The sequence below is a fragment of the Balaenoptera musculus genome, chromosome 13 (assembly GCF_009873245.2).
Source record: "Balaenoptera musculus isolate JJ_BM4_2016_0621 chromosome 13, mBalMus1.pri.v3, whole genome shotgun sequence".
In the NCBI taxonomy this organism is placed as follows: Eukaryota; Metazoa; Chordata; class Mammalia; order Artiodactyla; family Balaenopteridae; genus Balaenoptera; species Balaenoptera musculus.
In genome coordinates, this window is record NC_045797.1 from 52,277,324 (window position 1) to 52,296,907 (window position 19,584).

At 43.6% G+C, this 19,584-nt stretch overlaps 1 protein-coding gene across 2 annotated transcripts in view; it reads right to left on the minus strand.

Annotated features, from left to right (window-relative positions):
* Positions 1–19,584, minus strand: part of PRKCE (protein kinase C epsilon) — a 510,142-nt gene that overhangs the window by 140,071 nt on the left and 350,487 nt on the right. For both annotated transcript variants that reach the window (XM_036872893.1, XM_036872894.1), the window contains one exon: positions 18,901–19,074. In XM_036872893.1, coding sequence (XP_036728788.1) covers positions 18,901–19,074 — 174 coding nt within the window. The remainder of the gene's footprint in view (positions 1–18,900; positions 19,075–19,584) is intronic.

Here is a 19,584-nt window from a genome sequence, read left to right on the forward strand (position 1 = left end):
AGCAGCGGGAGACGTGGATAATCAGAGAAGCGGGGCTGCGTCATCCCAGGCAAGGGGAACAGGCAGGAAGGCAGGGATCTGCCTGGCAGTATCCAGAAAGGGGGCAGTGAAATTGAAGAGGGCAGGTGGAGATCGGACAAATGACATTTTATTTTACAGGCCGTGGGCGGTGTCCAAAGTCTCAGAAGAGGGTGGCAAAAGTGGGCAAGCTCTTTTGCTGTATTTGTAAAACTCCTTCGAGGAGCGGTTCATTTCAAATAAAACTCAAACGGTTATCCCACTATAATCTGTTGCTCCTGTTACTACCCAAAATAGTATTTAAGGGAAGCCCATTTAAGTATTTATCCTTACACACATGGTGCTGGCTCCATCACTCACAAGAAAGCTGTATAAAACTAGGAGGCCCTACAGCAGTGGTTCCCAACCTTTTTGGCACCAGGGACCGGTTTCGCGGAAGACAATTTTTCCACGGACCAACGGGGGTGGGGCAAGGGTTCAGGCGGTAATGGGAGCGATGGGGAGCAGCAGATGAAGCTTTGTTTACTCTCCCGCCGCTCACCTCCTGCTGTGCGGACCAGTTCCTAAGGGTCCAGTCCCTGGACTGGGGGTTGGGGACCCAGCCCTACAGGTAATGAATGCTAGGGCAAGTGCAAGATACACACCCCAGAGAAGTTCCCACCTAGCGGAAAAGGAAACACAGAATGAAAACTACTACTCTTAGGGTAAAGAAACGTACTTATTCTATGGATGACAAAGATGCCAAGGATCCTAGGGTTTGTGAGGGGGCGGGTCAGGAAGAGAGGGACTGTCCCACATCATGCGGGACCAGGAGAAACAAGTGGTGGATTGGAGGGGGAAAAGGGCAAATTCATTTAAGTGGGTAATCCCTTTTTGCTGGGACATAGTTACAGTTTGCTATAGGAAAGCATTACTATAGCAGCAACTCTAGGAGACATTCATTCCGGCAATCCTAAAGGCAGCAGCTTTATATCTTCTACATCCCTCAATCACCTCTGAAAGATGCAATCGCTTTTCAGAAGTAACACCGATGGAAGAGGACGGATAGCACTTCAGAACCTTCGGGGTGGGCGCATGGTTGGAAAAACCCACAGGTGATTTGGATAATTGCATCTTCTGCGCTTCTGGTCACCCCCACAGCCAAGTACCACCGCTCTGAGCGATTCTGGGTTGACATGGAAAGCTAAAGTCAGGCAACCAGGAAGGCCCTCCAGAAAGTCCTAGTGTGAATTTAAAGGATGCAGACATTGGACAAGGTGATTTATGGCTGGGGCACTGGTGTTTTCTCAGCAAGTCTTCTGTGTTTCTGACTGTATCCTTATCTGGAAGGTTCTGCAGTGCTGTATTCTCAGTGCAGGGGGGTGCCTAGAATTTTGTCCATGTTCTTAGACAATGGAGACAGAGATAATCATACATGTTCCACCCCCAGGATTCAAGGACCACAAACAGCTGTCAGCTCTATCACCCCACTCAGCCACCTAGCAGTTTTGCAAGTGAGGACTTTTCACCACTCCCTGTTGGGAGGTAGCTTAACTTTCTAATGGGTTTAGAGAGTCTTTTGGCCATGCTTTCTGGGTGTACTTTCTTCCTTACATCACAGCGAGGGCGTTGAGAAGAAAGCGTTTACTCAAATATGCAGCTTGGGAAGAGGGCTGTTATTCACAGAGCCTTCTGTTACATGGACCCCAGCAAATCCCCCTAAACCTCATTTCCTCCACTTATATTTTTAAAAAAGAGAGAGAGCGAGCTGGAGGAGTTTGATATTTTCTTACAGCTTCCTTTTTCCTGACTCTCTCTGTACAGGATGATGTAGTTGTTTACTTTAAGGCTCAGGAGTCAGCCAGCATTGTACGAAAAGCTTTCCCACCAAAAAAACCCCACAGTAAGACAAACTCCTTTCCATGATGTTTAAGCAATTAGTAACACATGAACGGGCTTGCTCACCCTCTCACTCCGGGGTCTGCTCTTTCCTCCCGCTGCAGGGGCCACTCACCCTGGGATTGGGGGAAAGGGAAGATTTTCCATTTCACGGGGAGGTGAAGGGGGGTTGGTGTGTGGGGCTGTGTGTATGAAGGAGTGGGGCAGGGGATGAACAAAGGAGATCTTCCTTGGTCCCATCTCCAACGCTTCACTTCGTGAAATGAAATTCCAAACCTCGGTAGGCTTATCCATAAAATGGGGGGATAATAAAACTGTAAGAGATGTGGTAAGTCAATCACACCTGCAAAGTGGGTAGCATGTCATGTGAGGCAGCACAGAATAGGGAGCACTAGGAGAACAGAGTGGACACTGCCTGGGTTCAGATCCCAGTTCTACTACTTATTAGCTGTGTGACTGTGACAAGGCATTCTACCTCCCTGTGCCTCAGGGTACGCCTACCTCGTAAGGCCCTTGCAAGGATGATATCATCAATATGTGTCAAGAGCTTTGCAAACGGTCCATTGTAAATGCTGTAAAAATGTCAGCTGCTATTATTTGGGGCTTATAGAAAACATTCTATAAATGTTTGCTGCTGGTGATGGCAGCAAGGAAAGCTATTTTCAACCTGTGGGAGGGGGGAGGGGGGAGGGAGGCACAGGAAGGGGCATGTCCCCCACAGAGGATATGTCAGGATCTGGAGAGAACATGTATGCATATGGCTTAAAAGCGGTTAATTTATAATATAATTTTGTAGATGGAAAATGAAAAGATGTCTATGGTTTTCATAATAAAAGTCACCAAAAAAAATGTTTGACGACATCTTCTTGGCTATAAGACAGGATTTTAAAATGTTGAGAAACACTGAAGTAGTGGAGAGTAGGAAAGATTTCTTCCCTAGTCAGAGCTGCGTGCTGAAAGGGTGAGGCTGAGTGGGGTTACTCCTTAAGAATTCGCAACCTGTGAACGGGAGGACCCAGGCTGGGCAGAAGATGGGCCAGCGCCTCTGTGGATAACCCCTAGACTTCAGCTCCCTCTTGGCCTTGGTCTTGGCAAGGGGATGGGTCCTATGCTTTATCCTTCCAGCTAAACAGACCATGGGACCAGTGGCCACACTTCCTGTCCTTGAGACAGACCTCACTGCCAAAGACAACAGGAAAATCAAGACTTTAGTGGCAAAATAATGATATGCAGACATTGTCCTCAAGCTCAGTTTTTACTACAGTGAGAATTTTGGGGTTTTTTTTGATGGGATATCATCACTTAAAATGCTAATGTCTATGGTAGTTTGGATACTTTCATGATCTTGTTCTCCTCTCCCCCTTTTCATTACATAATATACCTACAGAAGAATATGTAAGATATATATTTTAAAGAATAATCAAAACAAACTTCCTTTTAGCCATATGCATCTTGACAAAAAAGAGATGGTTGCTGGTCCTCAAAAGTTTCTTTAACCCTCTCTGATTGCATCCTGTCCCCCACTCCCCGCCCAGAGGTAGGGGTAACCACCAAGGTAATCACTGCCTTGTTTTTCTTTATAGTTTCATCACCTACATGTTTATCTCTAAACAATATATTGTTTAGCATTTCCTGTTTGGGGACTCTATGTAAATGCAGTTTTGCTGCACAGCTCTTTCTTGGACTGACTTGCACTTTTGGTCTGTGTTTCCTCCTTTTTAATCACCAGCTCTTCTGGATGAGGTCTCAGTTCTTAAGGGTCTCACTCTTTCTCTTTTAAAAGTGCCCTTAAAAAACATCCTTGAAACATTCTCCCTAAAATACCATGACACAACAACTGAACTGGGTCATTCTTTTCCCTTGGATGTGAACTGTCTGCCACATTTCGGTAAGCTGTGGCCAGTTCCTCAACTTTTGGATGAAAATATTTCCTTACATCAAAGTGACATTTTTGGTAGATTTAAAGATCGAAGAAATGCATTCAAACCTTCCAAATGATCACCATCTTCCAAAAGGAGACATTTTCCCACAAGCACCATATTCCTAATATTTTTTGCACAGTCTTCTATGTTTCTCTCCAGTTTTGTCCAACAGCTCACACTCCTATTCTTGTCCTTCCTTACCTATGAAATCTAAATGTCCCTTTTTATGGAATTAGGATTTTAAATTTCACATCACTACCATAACCTTTGAACAACTTGTATAGATTTTCACAAAGCCCTCTAACTTTGTATTTCTCCCTCCCACAAAAATACCTATTTGGATCAAGTGGAATTTTTACTCTCATAGTCCTGCAAACTGTTAGTACGATTTCCTAAAGAGGAGGAAGGAGCATCTGAATGTCTGCATTTTGTGCTGAACTTAGTGTCTTCAAGATCCAGGAATTAACAAGTAGCTCAAAGAGCTAAATAGAATCTGCCTTTCAGGAGATGTAGATGCAAGGTTTTTGAGCTGTAAGCAGCCATATATCATTTTAAGTTTTTGGAAGGACCTGGTTTGTTCCTGCCTGTGGCATCCGCAAGATACTGACTTCCTGTGTTTACCCAGTGCCTAGGACACTGGGCTCTCTTTAGTTCCCATGGCGATGGGCTGATTCCCCCTCCCCCCCACATAGGCTGCTGTGGTTTAAAGCTGCAGAGATCAGCACTGGGTGGGCAGCTGGATGGGAGGAACTGAACTACATCAACATGCAGAGCTGTCTCAGTCAGGGTTTGTCACACAATGTCACACAGTGACGGGACCGCACTGTGCCAATCCCATAGATTCTAATGGGCTCTCACCACTGTACTCCCCTAGGATAGATGGGACCCAGGGTTCTTACTCCTGTGACAACGTTCTTTGTATGTGAGAGGAGAGTGCCCCTCCCAGCTGTAGGAGTATGCTTACTCCTCCCGCCCACCCACAGTGCTTCTTCCTCTAACTTTCTAAGCTAATTTCTGCGCCACTCGTTTTTACACAGAATCATATTTCATTTTCTGGCTCAACTGTGCTAGTCTTACCTCCCTAGATAAACTAGAAGTTCTTGGGATAAAGGCTGTGTCTTTTTCCATCCCTGCCACGAAGCTGAAGACATACCAGGTTCTGGGAAAATACTGGTTGTTGACTGTTTACTAAAGCAGAGCACTTCCTCCCTGATAGATGGGATGTGTTCCCTGTGTCTTCCTCTCCCTGTACTGCTCCTCTCCTGCTGCTGTTTTTAACACTTCAGGTTTGTTACTCTGCCTAATACATCTACCCCTCAGCCACCCCACCTGGCAATCCAAATGGGTCTTGCCAACCCAAAGTGGTGAATTCTTTTATGAACATTTTATAAAAGGAGTTGGCTTTTGCAAGGTGAACCACCACACCTACATTTATAATTATTATTTTTGAAAGCCAGATTTTATTTTCAAGTTTTCTTCTAGTGGACCTACTTGTACTTCTTTGTTACATTCCCTTTCAATTTATATACATCAAGAAATACTTCCCACATCTCTAATCAACTCCCCGCAAAGAACAAAACTCTGGGTGAATTAGACTATGGAAGTATTTCAACATGGATGGCAACGTGTTTCATTTGGTTGCATTTGTGTGGTTTTAGTGTTAACACTGGTGCACCTAGAAAACGTTCATAAATTAGGGCTTGATAAAGGAGGTTGAATTTAAGTTATTAGCTGAAAACAAAACTGGCATGGGTTGGATAAATGGTGGAAGAAACATCGAGAACAAAGACATCAGCTTCTCCAACCACTCCCATCCTCAGACCCTTACTGGACTGCACCTTTTGGAGGATGAGGTAAGGCCACAGTCCCCATCACCACCCATGTCATTCAATATCAGTCGGTCAGGTTCAAACCAAGCTGTAGAGCCAGGAGGCTTCAGCTCTAAGAGGCAGGGCCAGGTAATGAGCTTAGTTCCCTAGCAACCTGCACACAAGTGTTCCAGACAAAATGGATTACATACTGCTGCTGAATTCCAAGTGAATATCCTATTGACCCAACAAAGGAGTTAACTTGTACCTCTTACCACACTACAGGGGTCAACTAAGAGAATTCTTTTTGTCTGTGATCCCTCCTGGCATTCTCCCTGGAATGTCATGGTAAAATAAAATGCTCTGATGGGGTCAAAAGTGGATGGTTCAACTTCCCATTGCCTCTGGAAAAAAACGTCCTCATAACAGGAAGAAGAGCGTCTGTTTCTCCTTCTATTGCTTTCCTAATACAATCTGGATTGCCTAAAATAATATCCCCAAAGGGTTATTCCAGGGACCCTGGGTAACAGGCGTAAGTATCTGGTCACCCCACTATAAATTAACCAACTGCCATTTTATTGTTTTATTTACACCTTGGTCTCTTGAGATTTTGATTTGTGTTCATTAATCCTCAGAAGCCTAATCTCCCCTGGGCACTCAGACAAAATGAAGTTTCTGGAAGCCAACTACCTGGGTTTGAATCCAGGATCTGCCACTTCCAGCTGTGTGACCTCTCTTTGGGATAATAGTCCTACTAGAAGGTTGATGTGAAGATTAAATGAGTTAATACATGTAAAATGCTTGACATTAAACCTGGCATTTAATACGTACTGTATACATTTTTGTTCTGGTTGTTATTATTGAGCCAAGGATGACCCTGAAATGGTAGCTGATGAGTAGCCCACCTGGATGACCCATGTCTCTCTCATTTCTTGGCTTAGGACAGCAGCCTCCAAAGACAAACCACCAAGGGGGCAGTTCTAAGATGTTCTTTACTGGAACCAGAAACCTTTTCTTCTCACGATGGGGAGTCAGTCCTAAATATGACCAACCCCCCCACCAGTGAAAACAAGGAGACAAAGGGTCCAGCAAGAATTCACCGGAATCTTGTGGATGAAAAAAATCATTCAGAGGAACCATGCAGAAGCCAACGTCACGGTGACCCACTTGTACTGGCCCCAGTTCAATCTATGGGTCAGGCAGTCAGAAGGACAAGCTACCTGACTCCTAGGGACACAAAATCAAAGTCATGTTCTTCACATTAACTACTCCCACTTCTAAATTCACTAGATTTTATAATTAAGATTTAAGAATCGATTTTGTAATTAAGAAACAAAAATGATATAATAAGGCATTCATCCTCTGGTTGGGCATAGATTTCTTCCAGGAGAAGAGACGGCTCTTGGTAATCTTTTGCTTGATGCCCTCCTGATATACTTGTGAGATGACTAGACAGGTTAAGAGGTTGGGCCATAGCTGTAGTTAAGGACATCTGGGCTCAGGTTAGGGGTTAGGTAATATATATTTTCTCTTTATGAAGCTAGTGTACCTGGGGGTTCAAACCTACCAGCAATGGTTTCTCAATTTTGTTTCATGAATGTTTGGCCAGCTGGTCAGAAAAGGTCATCCCTATAGGCTAACAGAAACATGGCAAAGCTCTCAGTCCAGCTTGTGGGCAGGGGTGGAGTATTTATATAAAGCATACTGAAACTGTTAACTGGAAAAGACAGAAGCTAAAATTTATTGTGCCTGCTGTGTGCTAGAAACTGTGCTGTGCTTTAGTAAGACAACTATAATACCTCCCGGTAGGCCTCCTGATGCATGACCATCAGTCATTCAAAGTGTGTTTGAATTTGGAACCGTAATGTAGAATGACAGTCTTGTGAACATAAAGGCATTGCTTGAGGTGGGATCATTTTCTGAATTGAGCTTTGAAAAATGAACACTAAACAGAAGCACCTTTCATGTGATCTTATCACTGTTCTTTTCTCCCTCATGCATCAGCAACAAGTCAGTCTGTAATGGTCCCACGTATAGTTCCCAATGCTGCATTTTCACAGATATTTAGAATCAGATTTAGGAATCTTATAGATCATGTCGTCTAACTCCCCTCTCTGTGCCCTCCCTCATCTTTTATTATGAGTGAGGAAATCAATGCACAGAGAAATGTCTCAGCCAAGCATCTGTGGCAGAAGCCAGAGCTAGAAGCAGAGTTTCTTGCATCACAGTGCCCTCTTTCCTGGATCCCGTGTTCCTTACCAATGAAGAGGGCACACATGAACACAAGTAGCCAAATGGGACATACCCGCCCCTTGGCAAAATCTTCAAAGCCAAAGAACCAAGGGCCAGCAGAGTTATCAGAAGTATCTGAGACCATTGGAAGAAAAAGTACAGGTTATATGAGGAAAGCCCATTGCTTAAGCTGAATAATCTCAACAGCCTGGGTAGAAGCTTCTCTACAAAATGCCCCACGTAGAAAACAACACCAGTCCACTATCAAATTCAACTAGGATCTAAAAATAGACACAATAAAAAACAAGGTAAATCCTGAAATCGAATAGATGGCACTGGGGGGAGATGGGAGGTCTGATGTTAACCAATGAGGAAACTGGCTTTGTTCCAAGAACAGGTTAGATAACTTGGACCTCTGGTTTTAGATTTCAAGCTGAAACTTTTAATTTAAATTCGATCATTATGTACCCATTGACTGTGGGCAAATGACACTGTAAAAGTGTGCAGGTCACTTAACCCAACTGGCCGCAACCGCAGTTCTTGTTTCTAATCAGCTCGGGGTTGTACGATTGATATTTTCCAGAGGATTAAATGCAGTGCTCTACTTCCTTCTCGGGCAGGCCCGCCTTCCCAGATGCAGAGGGGAAACAGAACGGTCTACAGCAATTCTTCCTTCAGAAATTCTTCCCCCACCACCTCCAGACTTGCAGGCCGTTGAAATACCCTCCACACAGATAGCTCGGCTTTTTATTTTCCCCTTTAATCCAAACCACACAGAGCTGCCACGCTATGCTTCCTAAGTCATCACTTCCTGTAACACCTTCAAGGAATCTGTTACTTCCAGGATAAGTCCAAACTCCTTGTCTGAAATTTTAAGAACTCCACGGCTCTCCTTACAAAGTGGTCTTTCTCATGCCTTCCCAATGTAAGCCTGCTTTTCTGGTACATGTCATTACTCCGCCTAAATTTGGGGTCAAACTCCTCCCTCCCTCAGACTTGCTGTGCCCTGCTCCTCCCCCTCTCCTGCAGTGACATCATCCCCCCAAACTCCCCCACCCAGTACACATTCCTCATTCACAGTGGTCCTTCTCTCCCATAGGAGGCGAGGGTGGGGATGGTTGATCTGAATCCCACAACTAAACTATCTGTGTGACCCTGGCCAAGTTGTAAAGCCTCCCCTAGTCTCAGCTTCTTCCTCTGCCCAGAGAAAGGACAATACCTATACACCATGGGATTTGGGTAAGATTAAAGAAATTGGTCCTTGCACCAGGCTTGCCACTTAACAGGTGCTCCATAAGTCTTTCCTTCCTCTTTATCACATACCACCTTTATTCTAAGTTACTGTTTTACGTATGTTATATCATCTGTTCTTGCACATAAGAGTCCCAGTTCTGACTATCTCCCAGTGGCACCTAATAAGGTTCTGGTACAGAGCAGATTCTCACGATCAAATTGCTTGCCATCAGAGTAATGTTATAACCCAGCTATATTCTCTCTACCTTACTCTCTCTATGGTGGAAAACCTTTCTCAGCGAGCGGAAGTGGTTTCTATTAATGAGCCAACCGAACTAGAGACAGCACTCACAGAGAATAGGAGAAATTTAAGTTTTGAATCTGCTTCCAAAATTCTATCTCTACCTAAGTCTCAGGAATGTGCCCATTTTAATAATGGAAGGACATTTATAATGGAAACCTTCAAGAAATGACATCTGCGTATATATATCCGATTATACATAGGTAGGTTAAAACCATCAAGACTTACTCCAAACTGTCAGCGGAAGTTGCAGTGGCTTTAAACTTTTTTTTCCCAAAGTAAAATCCTTTCTTCAAATGACGTCTTACTTGGAATACTAACACGAGAAGCAGCTGAAGGTGGGTCCTGCTCTGGGTGGCTAGAAAGAAGAGTGCGGAAGTCCTCTCTTCATAGCACACACAGGGTCTGTTTGCCCAGATGTGTGTGTGTGTGTGTACATGTGCACACACACACAGCAACTCCTGAGGCACCTCCACAAAACCTAATTCAGAAACTACAGCTTAGCAGAATAAGCAAATCGTTTAGGAGGACAGGTAAATATACTCCACACTGGTGAAAAAACATCTACTAAACAAACATATATACATGTACATGATGTCAAAGGAATTTAACTCTTGTTCTACAAGATGCCAATGTCAGAATATTTACAAGCTGTACTCAAGTTTATGTTACAGAAAGAGAGAAACAAAAACAGAAAGAGGCTATTCTGCTGCATAGAGGCAAATGGTATCTCTGCGCAACACTGGGCAGTGCTTTCTGGTTCACTTACTGCTAACATCAGCTCCATGGGAAGCCAAGCATTTACTGGAGACCCGCAACCCTCAAACTCAGGATTTCTCTACAGGAGGCCCTCGGATACTGTGAACCTTAGAAATCATTTGGTTAAAGAACACTTAGTGACAACAGAAATAGCTACAATATATCTTTGGTGAAACAGTTGAAAGTATGATATCAATTTTTAAAATATATATGTATAAACAGATACATATTTTTAAACTGGAAATATACACATCAAAATGTTAGTAGTAGTCATTAGAATAATTCTTTTTGTCCTTTTCTGAATTTTCCAAATTTTCTACAATTAACAAATATTCTTTGTGATTAAAAAAATATTATTATTATTTTTTTAAAGGCCAAGGCCAACAGTTTCTGAAGGCAAACAAAGCAATGAGTTCACCATTAAATTGCTGTCAGGTAGCATGGCGTCCCATGATGCCCATGGCACAGTACACTGGGTACATAGTAGATGGTCAATAAACAGTGGCTGAATGGACAGGTGTGAGGGCCTCGTCCTGCTCCAGCCCATTTTGAATATAATCCCTATGCCCATGCCCCCTTTCTCCTCTCTCCTCTCTTGCACTTTCAGAAAACAGAAAAGTTTCCAGAAACAGGCTGAAAGATCTTGCTACTCTCACCACCTTAAGGGGCATTAATTTTTTAAAAATTCCAATCTCACTGAATCCAGGTAAAACAGAGCTGTCACTCAGACCCTTTCTCATGTGTGTGACAGCAAATGCGGACTGGGGAGAGAGGGGCTGGGGGTAAGAACATGTGAAGTAGAGAACTTGGACAAGAGGGAGGTGTTGGAGACAGAAGAGCATCCTGTGAACAACAAAGGACTTCAGCACACCTTGCTTCCAAGCTGGGTTCCATTACAGACAAGCTGTAAGACCTCTCTGGGCCTCGGTTTTCTCATCCATAGAAGGGAGTGACCTTACTTGTCTCACAGAGACATCTTTAGGAACGTGTGGTAAGGCTGATCTAAATGAAATGAAGGCATTTGTAAAAGTAACTGTCCTATTCAAATGCAAGGTTTCCTTGGAGGCAAAGAAGTTTCCTGGGGCAGCAGCACCTTAGATTAAGAGCCAACACACACACACACACACAGACACACACACACAGACACACACACACACACACACACACACACCCTCTCTGCCCCCCAGGGGGCACATGAGCAGTAATTAACTCTGTAACATTTCCTTTCATCATGCAGAATGCATCCTGTTATGCTTCTAGACCTGGTCCTCCACCTCTGTGAAGCCTTGCTTGCTTATGAAAACGGTGGTCTCCTCTCTCCAACTGGGTTGGGCACCCCTGGTAGGTCTGTGTGATCTCCTCTCTCCAACTGGGTTGGGCACCCCTGGTAGGTCTGCACATAGACACGCCCCTCCCCACCACACACACACTCATTCACATTCTCTTTTTCTCTCTCTCCCTACCAACCCACCCCCCAACTCAATCCCCACCAGCCCTCCACAGGCCTCAGCCCATCTTCCTCAAGTGAATAGTGATTATAACCACTACTTTGACAGAGGTCCTATCATAAAAGTCTTGTAAAGCCTCGCGGTGATTTGCACGCTGCAGGCCCTTGCTGAAGATGTCTTCTTGGCTGATTAAAAGCAGTGGCTCTGCTGACCGGCTTGCTCTAGGGCAGGATGGTCTTTGGAAGTAAGGAGATAGAGTCTGCTGGAGTCTCATCACTTTGACAATGGCTTCTGCCAACGGTAAGCCTGTATCCTCTACCATAGATCTCATTTCACTGAAATCTGTTAGAAAACTACGGAGGCTATCTCTTTTACTAGCAAGCATATCGATTCCCAGGTGGCTGCCTGACCCACATACCATCTCACGGTGTTGAACGTCTCAGTCTACGCTCGTGAGGCACTCGTCAAATCCAATCAAAGCCCCTCCAACCCCTCAGACACCATGCTGCCTCAGATGGTGTGCTCTAGTACAAAAGAGACCCATACTTCATTCTCAGATTTTTTAGATTTAATCTGACACAGTCACCTCTTTTTTTTAAAAAAAAAATCTACCAGTGCCCTAATATTTACTCTGTTTTTGCTTTCGTGTTTGCTGCTCTTCAGAATTGACAGTCACAAGAATGTCCAAGTTTCTTGAAACCACAGTTTTCCCTCTGCATAGTCAACACTCCTTTCCCAGCAGTTTTCACTCCCTGCTCACACAGCTTATTAAAACTCATTTGAAAAATGTCTCCGGTTGCTTTTTAAGGATTTTTCCATCCTGCATTTCCCCCAGGGCAGCGAGGGAGGTTGGCCAAGGGAGATTCTCTAGTTCACCCTCTGTTTCCTTCTTAGCGACTCACACTGACCAAGCCCTCCAGGAGTTGTCTTCCCAGGCCTGGCAGGAAATGCCAAAGAGTGGGGGATGAGGACAATTAGGTAGAGACTCATATTTTTAAAGAGGAAAAATCACAGATGAATTTATTCAAGTCGGGTTTAGTTGGAAGGGATGATTTCACAATGGGGATCACATGCAGCAGCTCAAAATGCCTGAGAATTTTATTTCTTATAACTAGAAAAACAAAAGCAAAAACAAACCTACCACTCAGTGGCTCTCCCATCCCCAGCCTTCCATGGATGAGTGGGAAGCCAGAAGAGGCAATTCCTGAAATCACGCCTCCCCCTAAGCCCTGACATTGAGCAGCCCATAACTTTTAGAGCCCAAAGAAGCAGGCTCCCAGTATTATCTCCCCTCTCTACCACTCAACATCTGATCTTGCAGACGCAGGAAGCTCCCTCTTTATTTTCCAAATACCCTCCTCCCTTTCTTCTTCTCCTTCCCTGTGGTTGTTTAGCCGTTGACATTTCCTTGGAAGAAGCAGGACACAGACTGAGGTGGGAGTTCCAGTGTTGGAAAAATAACAGTGAAAATGAGAGTTGGAGATAAGTTCTAGGCTTCATCAGCATCTCTTTGCCTTTATCCTTTTCCAAATGCTGCCTGCACTTCAAGGCCCAAGTTAGGTGCCACCTCTTCCAGGAAGCCTTCCCAACTGCCTTCTGCAGAGCTTCAAATGAATCACCTACAGGGCTCCACTAGAAGAGTTACAATGCTGTAGAATATCACTCATTGCATGTCTATCTCCCCACTAAACAGCAATCTCCATGCGTTCAGAACTGGTATGTTTTGAGCTTTGTAGCCCCAGAACCTAGCAGTGTCTAGCATATAACAGATGCCCAATAAATACTTGTATATTCATTGAATTAATTACAGGCCATACTTTTTTTAACCAAGAAAAATTATTTTGTGTATGGAAATATTAAGTGTGCTGTTAATTTAACATTATCCATTAAAAAATCAGTTTAAAATATGAAAATTTTAGTTTCTCATCCATATCAACAGATAGTACAATGTCTATAATTCTTTATGGCTATGTCAGTGTTGATGAGCATAATGCCTTTATAAAATAAGAATTATGCCCAGGGTTTTTTTTGTTATAAGAGGGAGGGCCTGAGAGAAATGAGACTACTCCATCTCTGCTGGAGTGGGAAGTCCCTTTGCCCCCCTTTTCATACCATATGTTTGCTATTTAGTCAAATATAGTTTTGTAGATTTCTCTAGTTGTTTCAGGTGATTCCAGCATTCCAAAGAGCACACAGCATAGTGGGAACTCAAGTCAAACATACTGGTGTGAATTTGATTGAAATTGAAGTTATTGGCTTAATTTGGGGGGCTTTCTGCCTTTTCTCACAAGCACTGGAGCCATTTCATTTGCTTTTTCCTTCTAGATCCCATGGAGAACGATCAGAGTACAGAAGCCAAGGGCAGGTGGGCTTGGCACAGAAAAGGCCACATCCTTCTTTAACTGTAACTTGGTCATTCAGTGGGCTGTGGTAACCAGACCTAACTCATGACCTGACGTCACGATTGGCGCCAGTAGGCTTACACAATCATTGCCATTGGTCACCATACCAGACATGGGACCTCACACACTTCCAAGTCCTGTCAGGCAATCTGCGTAGCGCGTGCCCGGAAGCCATGTGCAATCCCTCAGGAACTTCTCAAAGGAATGCTTCCGTAGGGGCTGTTTCTTCTACATACCGAATAAAGGCCCATCTAAAAATAATCAAACCTGACTTAACATTATTGCTGCTCTCTGTGTCATAATCAAACAAGAATGAAAGAAATCTTAATAGGATTGCAAGCAGGTCTTGTGTTCCTTAATCATGTATTAGAGTCTTAGTCAAAACCAGGCTTAACGGTGGCTCAGAAACACTGTCCTTTCTTTTCAGGAAAAGTGAAACTAAAGCTGGACTGAACTATGGCCACTGAACTCGGCTCCCATTCCCACCCAAGTCCTGTCCCAGTCCTCCCCACTCTGCAGAGCCTAGATTGAGCTCTTTCCCCACCTCCAGACTCTAAAGCGCACCCCCTCCTCGGAGTCCTCCCAGCTCGAACACCTCCACCCAGAATGTACCGTCTCAAGGCTGTTTGCTATGGAAGTTAGTATAACTCCCCACCCCCATCCCTTATTTATTTATTTTACATCAAAATTCGACTAGTAGTTTCTTTTTTTAACATCCTTATTGGAGTATAATTGCTTTACAATGGTGTGTTAGTTTCTGCTGTATAACAAAGTGAATCAGCTATACATATACATACATCCCCATATCTCCTCCCTCTTGCATCGCACCGAGCTGGTCTCCCTATGCCATGCGGCTGCTTCCCACTAGCTATCTATTTTACATTTGGTAGTGTATATATGTCCATGCCACTCTCTCACTTCGTCCCAGCTTACCCTTCCCCCTCCCCGTGTCTTCAAGTCCATTCTCTATGTCTGCATCTTTATTCATGTCCTGCCCCTAGGTTTCTCAGAACCATTTTTTTTTTTTAGATTCCATATATATGTGTTAGCATATGGTATTTGTTTTTCTCTTTCTGACTTACTTCACTCTGTATGACAGACTCTAGGTCCATCCACCTCACTACAAATACCTCCATTTCGTTTCTTTTTATGGCTGAGTAATATTCCATTGTATGTATGTGCCACAGCTTCTTTATCCATTCATCTGTCAATGGACACTTAGGTTGCTTCCACGTCCTGGCTATTGTAAACAGAGCTGCAATGAACACTGTGGTACATGACTCTTTTGGAATTATGGTTTTCTCAGGGTATAAGCCCAGTAGTGGGATTGCTGGGTCGTATGGTAGTTCTGTTTTTAGTTTTTTAAGGAACCTCCATACTGTCCTCCATAGTGGCTGTATCAATTTACATTCCCACCAACAGTGCAAGAGGGTTCCCTTTTCTCCACACCCTCTCCAGCATTTGTTTGTAGATTTTTTGATGATGGCCATTCTGACTGGTGTGAGGTGATACCTCATTGTAGTTTTGATTTGCATTTCTCTAATGATTAGTGATGTTGAGCATCCTTTCATGTGTTTGTTGGCAATCTGTGTATCTTCTTTGGAGAAATGTCTATTTAGGTCTTCTGCCCATTTTTGGATTGGGTTGTTTGTTTTTTTGATATTGAGCTGCATGAGCTGCTTGTAAATTTTGGAGAGTAATCCTTTGTCAGTTGCTTCGTTTGCAAATATTTTCTCCCATTCTGAGGGTTGTCTTTTCATCTTGTTTATGTTTTCCTTTGCTGTGTAAAAACTTTTAAGCCCCATCCCTTATTGAGTAAACTCTTCCACTTGAGAATCACCTTCCTTTTTGCTGATAACTCCATACCCAGCACCTACCGCAGAGTCAGGTGAACAACAGCTCCTTTTTAAAAACATGATGACTGGTTGCCATAGGAAAAGCCACATTTTCTGATGGTTAAGCTGGGGGGTTACAAGATGATTCCTCATAAGATTCCTTTCTAGTAAGCAGAGGTCCTTCGGCGAAGTTAAAATATGATTTGCTTTAGAAAAATTAGATGAGCGTACATCTGTCATGTAAAGTGAGATGTGCCATGTTCTACTGAGCAACCGTGGTCTGGGACTTGCTCCTGTAACTGTCGCTACCTGACACTGGCCTGAGAAAAGAGTTAGCAAACCTCTGAACTTCAGAGGAGAGTCACTTCTCTCCCCAACCTCACCCTCTGCCACCCAGATACCGATCTCCATGTCACTTTGGTCACTGTTCTGCCGTAAAGGAAACTCATGGTGCTGTACGATGCCATCTTGTGCTCCAAGAGCAGCCACACAATGAGGACCCTCAGCCTATTCTAATCGCACAGAAGAGAACACTGCTGACGCTGAGGACATCGTTCCTGCTCCCTCACTCATTCACCAAGAGGGCAGGGAAGCAGAGCCTCCGCTCTGGCTCTCCAGGTCCACCACGTACAGGGGGTTCACAGGGTCCCTACAACTGGACTGGATCCCTCCTGGGATGTCAGACCTCTTGGCAACGTGTCCAAAGAAAGCAAGCTCGTGTGGATCCCTGCCTAGGAAACCAGCTCAGTGGGTGAAAGAGATGGCACAGCTGCTAGACACAGGGGAAGAGGGGGCTCTCCCCACAGAGGGGATACAACGTGATGTCAGAGCAAGTCCCCACTGGACTGGGAGTCGCAGAGATGAGATGGTAAGTTCGGCTTGGCCAATACCAAGTATCTGTGGGCAAAAGACTTACTTCTCTGAAATCTGATTTTCTCACTGGTGCAAAAAGAAGACGAGAAGAGAGAATTTAAAAAAAATCTTCCAACACTCCAATTCTGAGAGTGTCAACCTACCGGTTGTGAGGCCCTCTGACAGGTACCATGGAAGATAAAGAGATATAGGGTACATTTCTCATTAATCCAGGATCATGCTCATGTGGAGAAAAGAGGAAAGCTGACCTCGTGACTGACCCTCTATTATCACACTGGATTCTGCGCGTGTACACATACACACACATGCACGGACCCACAAATATCAGGCAATACATACTAGCTGTCCTTGTTTTGGATGTGTGTTAAGTGCTATACTTGTTCAGAAAAGGGATTTCCAGATTTTCAGGAGATATTTCATATTCTCCTGAGAGATTTCAGAGGGTTAGGAAAAATTTCATTAGATCAGTGTTTGGAATGGGTAGTGACAGTGAGGTAAAGCTTGGGATCACATCATTGGGAAATAGTAGATTAAGTAAAGGTAATATATATATTTTTCCATTGCAGGTCTCCTCAGCAACTTTGACAAGCAAATGTATGTTGAGACACTCTAAGAGAGGTCAAGACTGCAGTGTCCCAAATTATGGGCCACAGAGTCTTTCATTCTTTTTTTTTTCTTTTAACATCTTTATTGGAGTATAATTGCTTTACCATGTTGTTAGTTTCCGCTGTATAACAAAGTGAGTCAACTATACGTATACATATATCCCCATATCTCCTCCCTCTTGAGTCTCCCTCCCACCCTCCCTATCCCAGCCCTCTAGGCGGACACAAAGCACCTAGCTGATCTCCCTGTGCGATGCAGCTGCTTCCCACTAGCTATCTATTTTACATTTGGTAGTGTATATATGTCCATGCCACTCTCTCACTTTGTCCCTTTTATTCTGAAAAGTTTCTCAAGTGAGGAAGGTTCAGAGAAATACCCTTTGGGAAATAGTGTACCAAAGAGACTGTAAATTCCCTGAGGTCGGGGACTGGGCCTTGCTCACCACTCTCTCTCCAGCACGTGGCACGACACTGGGCACATGGAAAGGATTCAATAAAATATAATAAAATAAAAATTGGCCAAATGACCAAATGAGTAATTGTTGAATTCCAAGTGGAAAGACTGGCATTCGCAATGACATGGTGGTGAGAGTATGCCAAGGAGCAAGGAATCATCTGTCCAAGGTGGAACCCGTCACTGTCTGGGCTCCAGATGGATACGGGTAAGCGTTTCAGGTGAGGCTGCCTTTGCCTCCTCAAGGAGCCAAGGGCTACAAATCCTTAAGGCATCCTGAAAGACTTTCACTCATTTTATTCCCCAAAATGGGGTAATAAAAGAGCTTCATGAAGAATGTTGGCATTTCTCTTCTTTACTAAGAATAAGTAACAAATGAGTTAAGGATACTCATCGGTCAGACTCCATAATGTACTTACAGATTATTTTCATTTCTTTACTGCCACCTTCTGGTCCCCAGGCACCTACTTGGTAGTTTTAAAATGCTACCTTATATTTGTGGTTCACGATGGCATCCTATTTTTTTTTTTTTTTTTTTTGGCATGCCACATCGCTTGCGGGATCTTAGTTCCCGGACCAGACATCGAACCCGGGCCGGCAGTGAAAGCGTCGAATCCTAACCACTGGACCGCCAGGGAATTCCCCACGATGGCATTTTAAGCACTTGTTCACATCCTTTACCTCATATGACATTACACAGGTTAGATGTGGTTCGGGTAGCCTTTACTCTTTTTTCATTTGATCTGAAGGCCATAAAGAACTTAAGGGATTTGCCTAGTGACAGAAAGTTAGGAGCTGAGAAAGGACTAACCATGCCTGTTGTTTTCTCCAAGGAGCAAACACCGGGGTTAGTCATTCGGCTTTGTCCAGCTACATTCGCAAAGACTTCTATCGCCCTCTCATCCCTTCACAAGCACAACCTGGAATGGAAAATCCCTTGCCCTTAAAAAAGAGAATACTGTTCAAATATACCTTGATCTTTTCAAGGGTAAAATCCATTCCACTTTACAAGGTCTTTGAGAAAAGAATGTAGGGGATCTATGATTGATTTTTTTATCTCACAGTCAAGATACCATAGTGTCCTACAGCACAACCCCAAGATGGAGGTCCACCAGCTTCTTCTGAAACATACCTTGGTCTGGAAGCAGCAATAGAGTTGGGTTAGGTATGGGTGTTTCCGCGCCAGAGCCAAAATCCTCTTCTCTGTCATTGTGCAGTCTACATCATCATCCTGAAGGATGACATCCTTCTTCAGGACCTTCACAGCATATACTTCATCTTTGCCTTTGAGCTCCGCCAACATGACCTGTAATCAACCAAAACCACCCCGTAAGTCTATAGTTGTAGGGAATCAAAAGAAACCCAAGTCAACATCAAATGCTTTAAAAACTAACTCCTTTTTTTCTTTAATTTTAAATAGCATAATAGTATTTAAAATGTAAAGACTACCCATCCTAATACAGCTACTACAATTTATTTATTTTTAATCTCTAACAGTGTCCAGGCAAAGAAAAGTTCAATGCACATCTATTAAATAATTACTCATATGTTCATATAATTTGTCATACTTGCAATTAGAGTACAGCAAATAGATTTGTTTTTAACTGAACATTATTTCATAAGCATTTCTTTTTTTTTTTTTTTTTTTTTTTTTTTTTAATAAATTTATTTATTTATTTATTTTTGGCTGTTGGGTCTTTGTTGCTGCGTGCGGGCTTTCTCTAGTTGCAGTGAGCGGGGGGTTACTCTTCATTGCGGTGCACGGGCTTCTCATTGCAGTGGCTTCTCTTGTTGCGGAGCAGGGGCTCTAGGCACG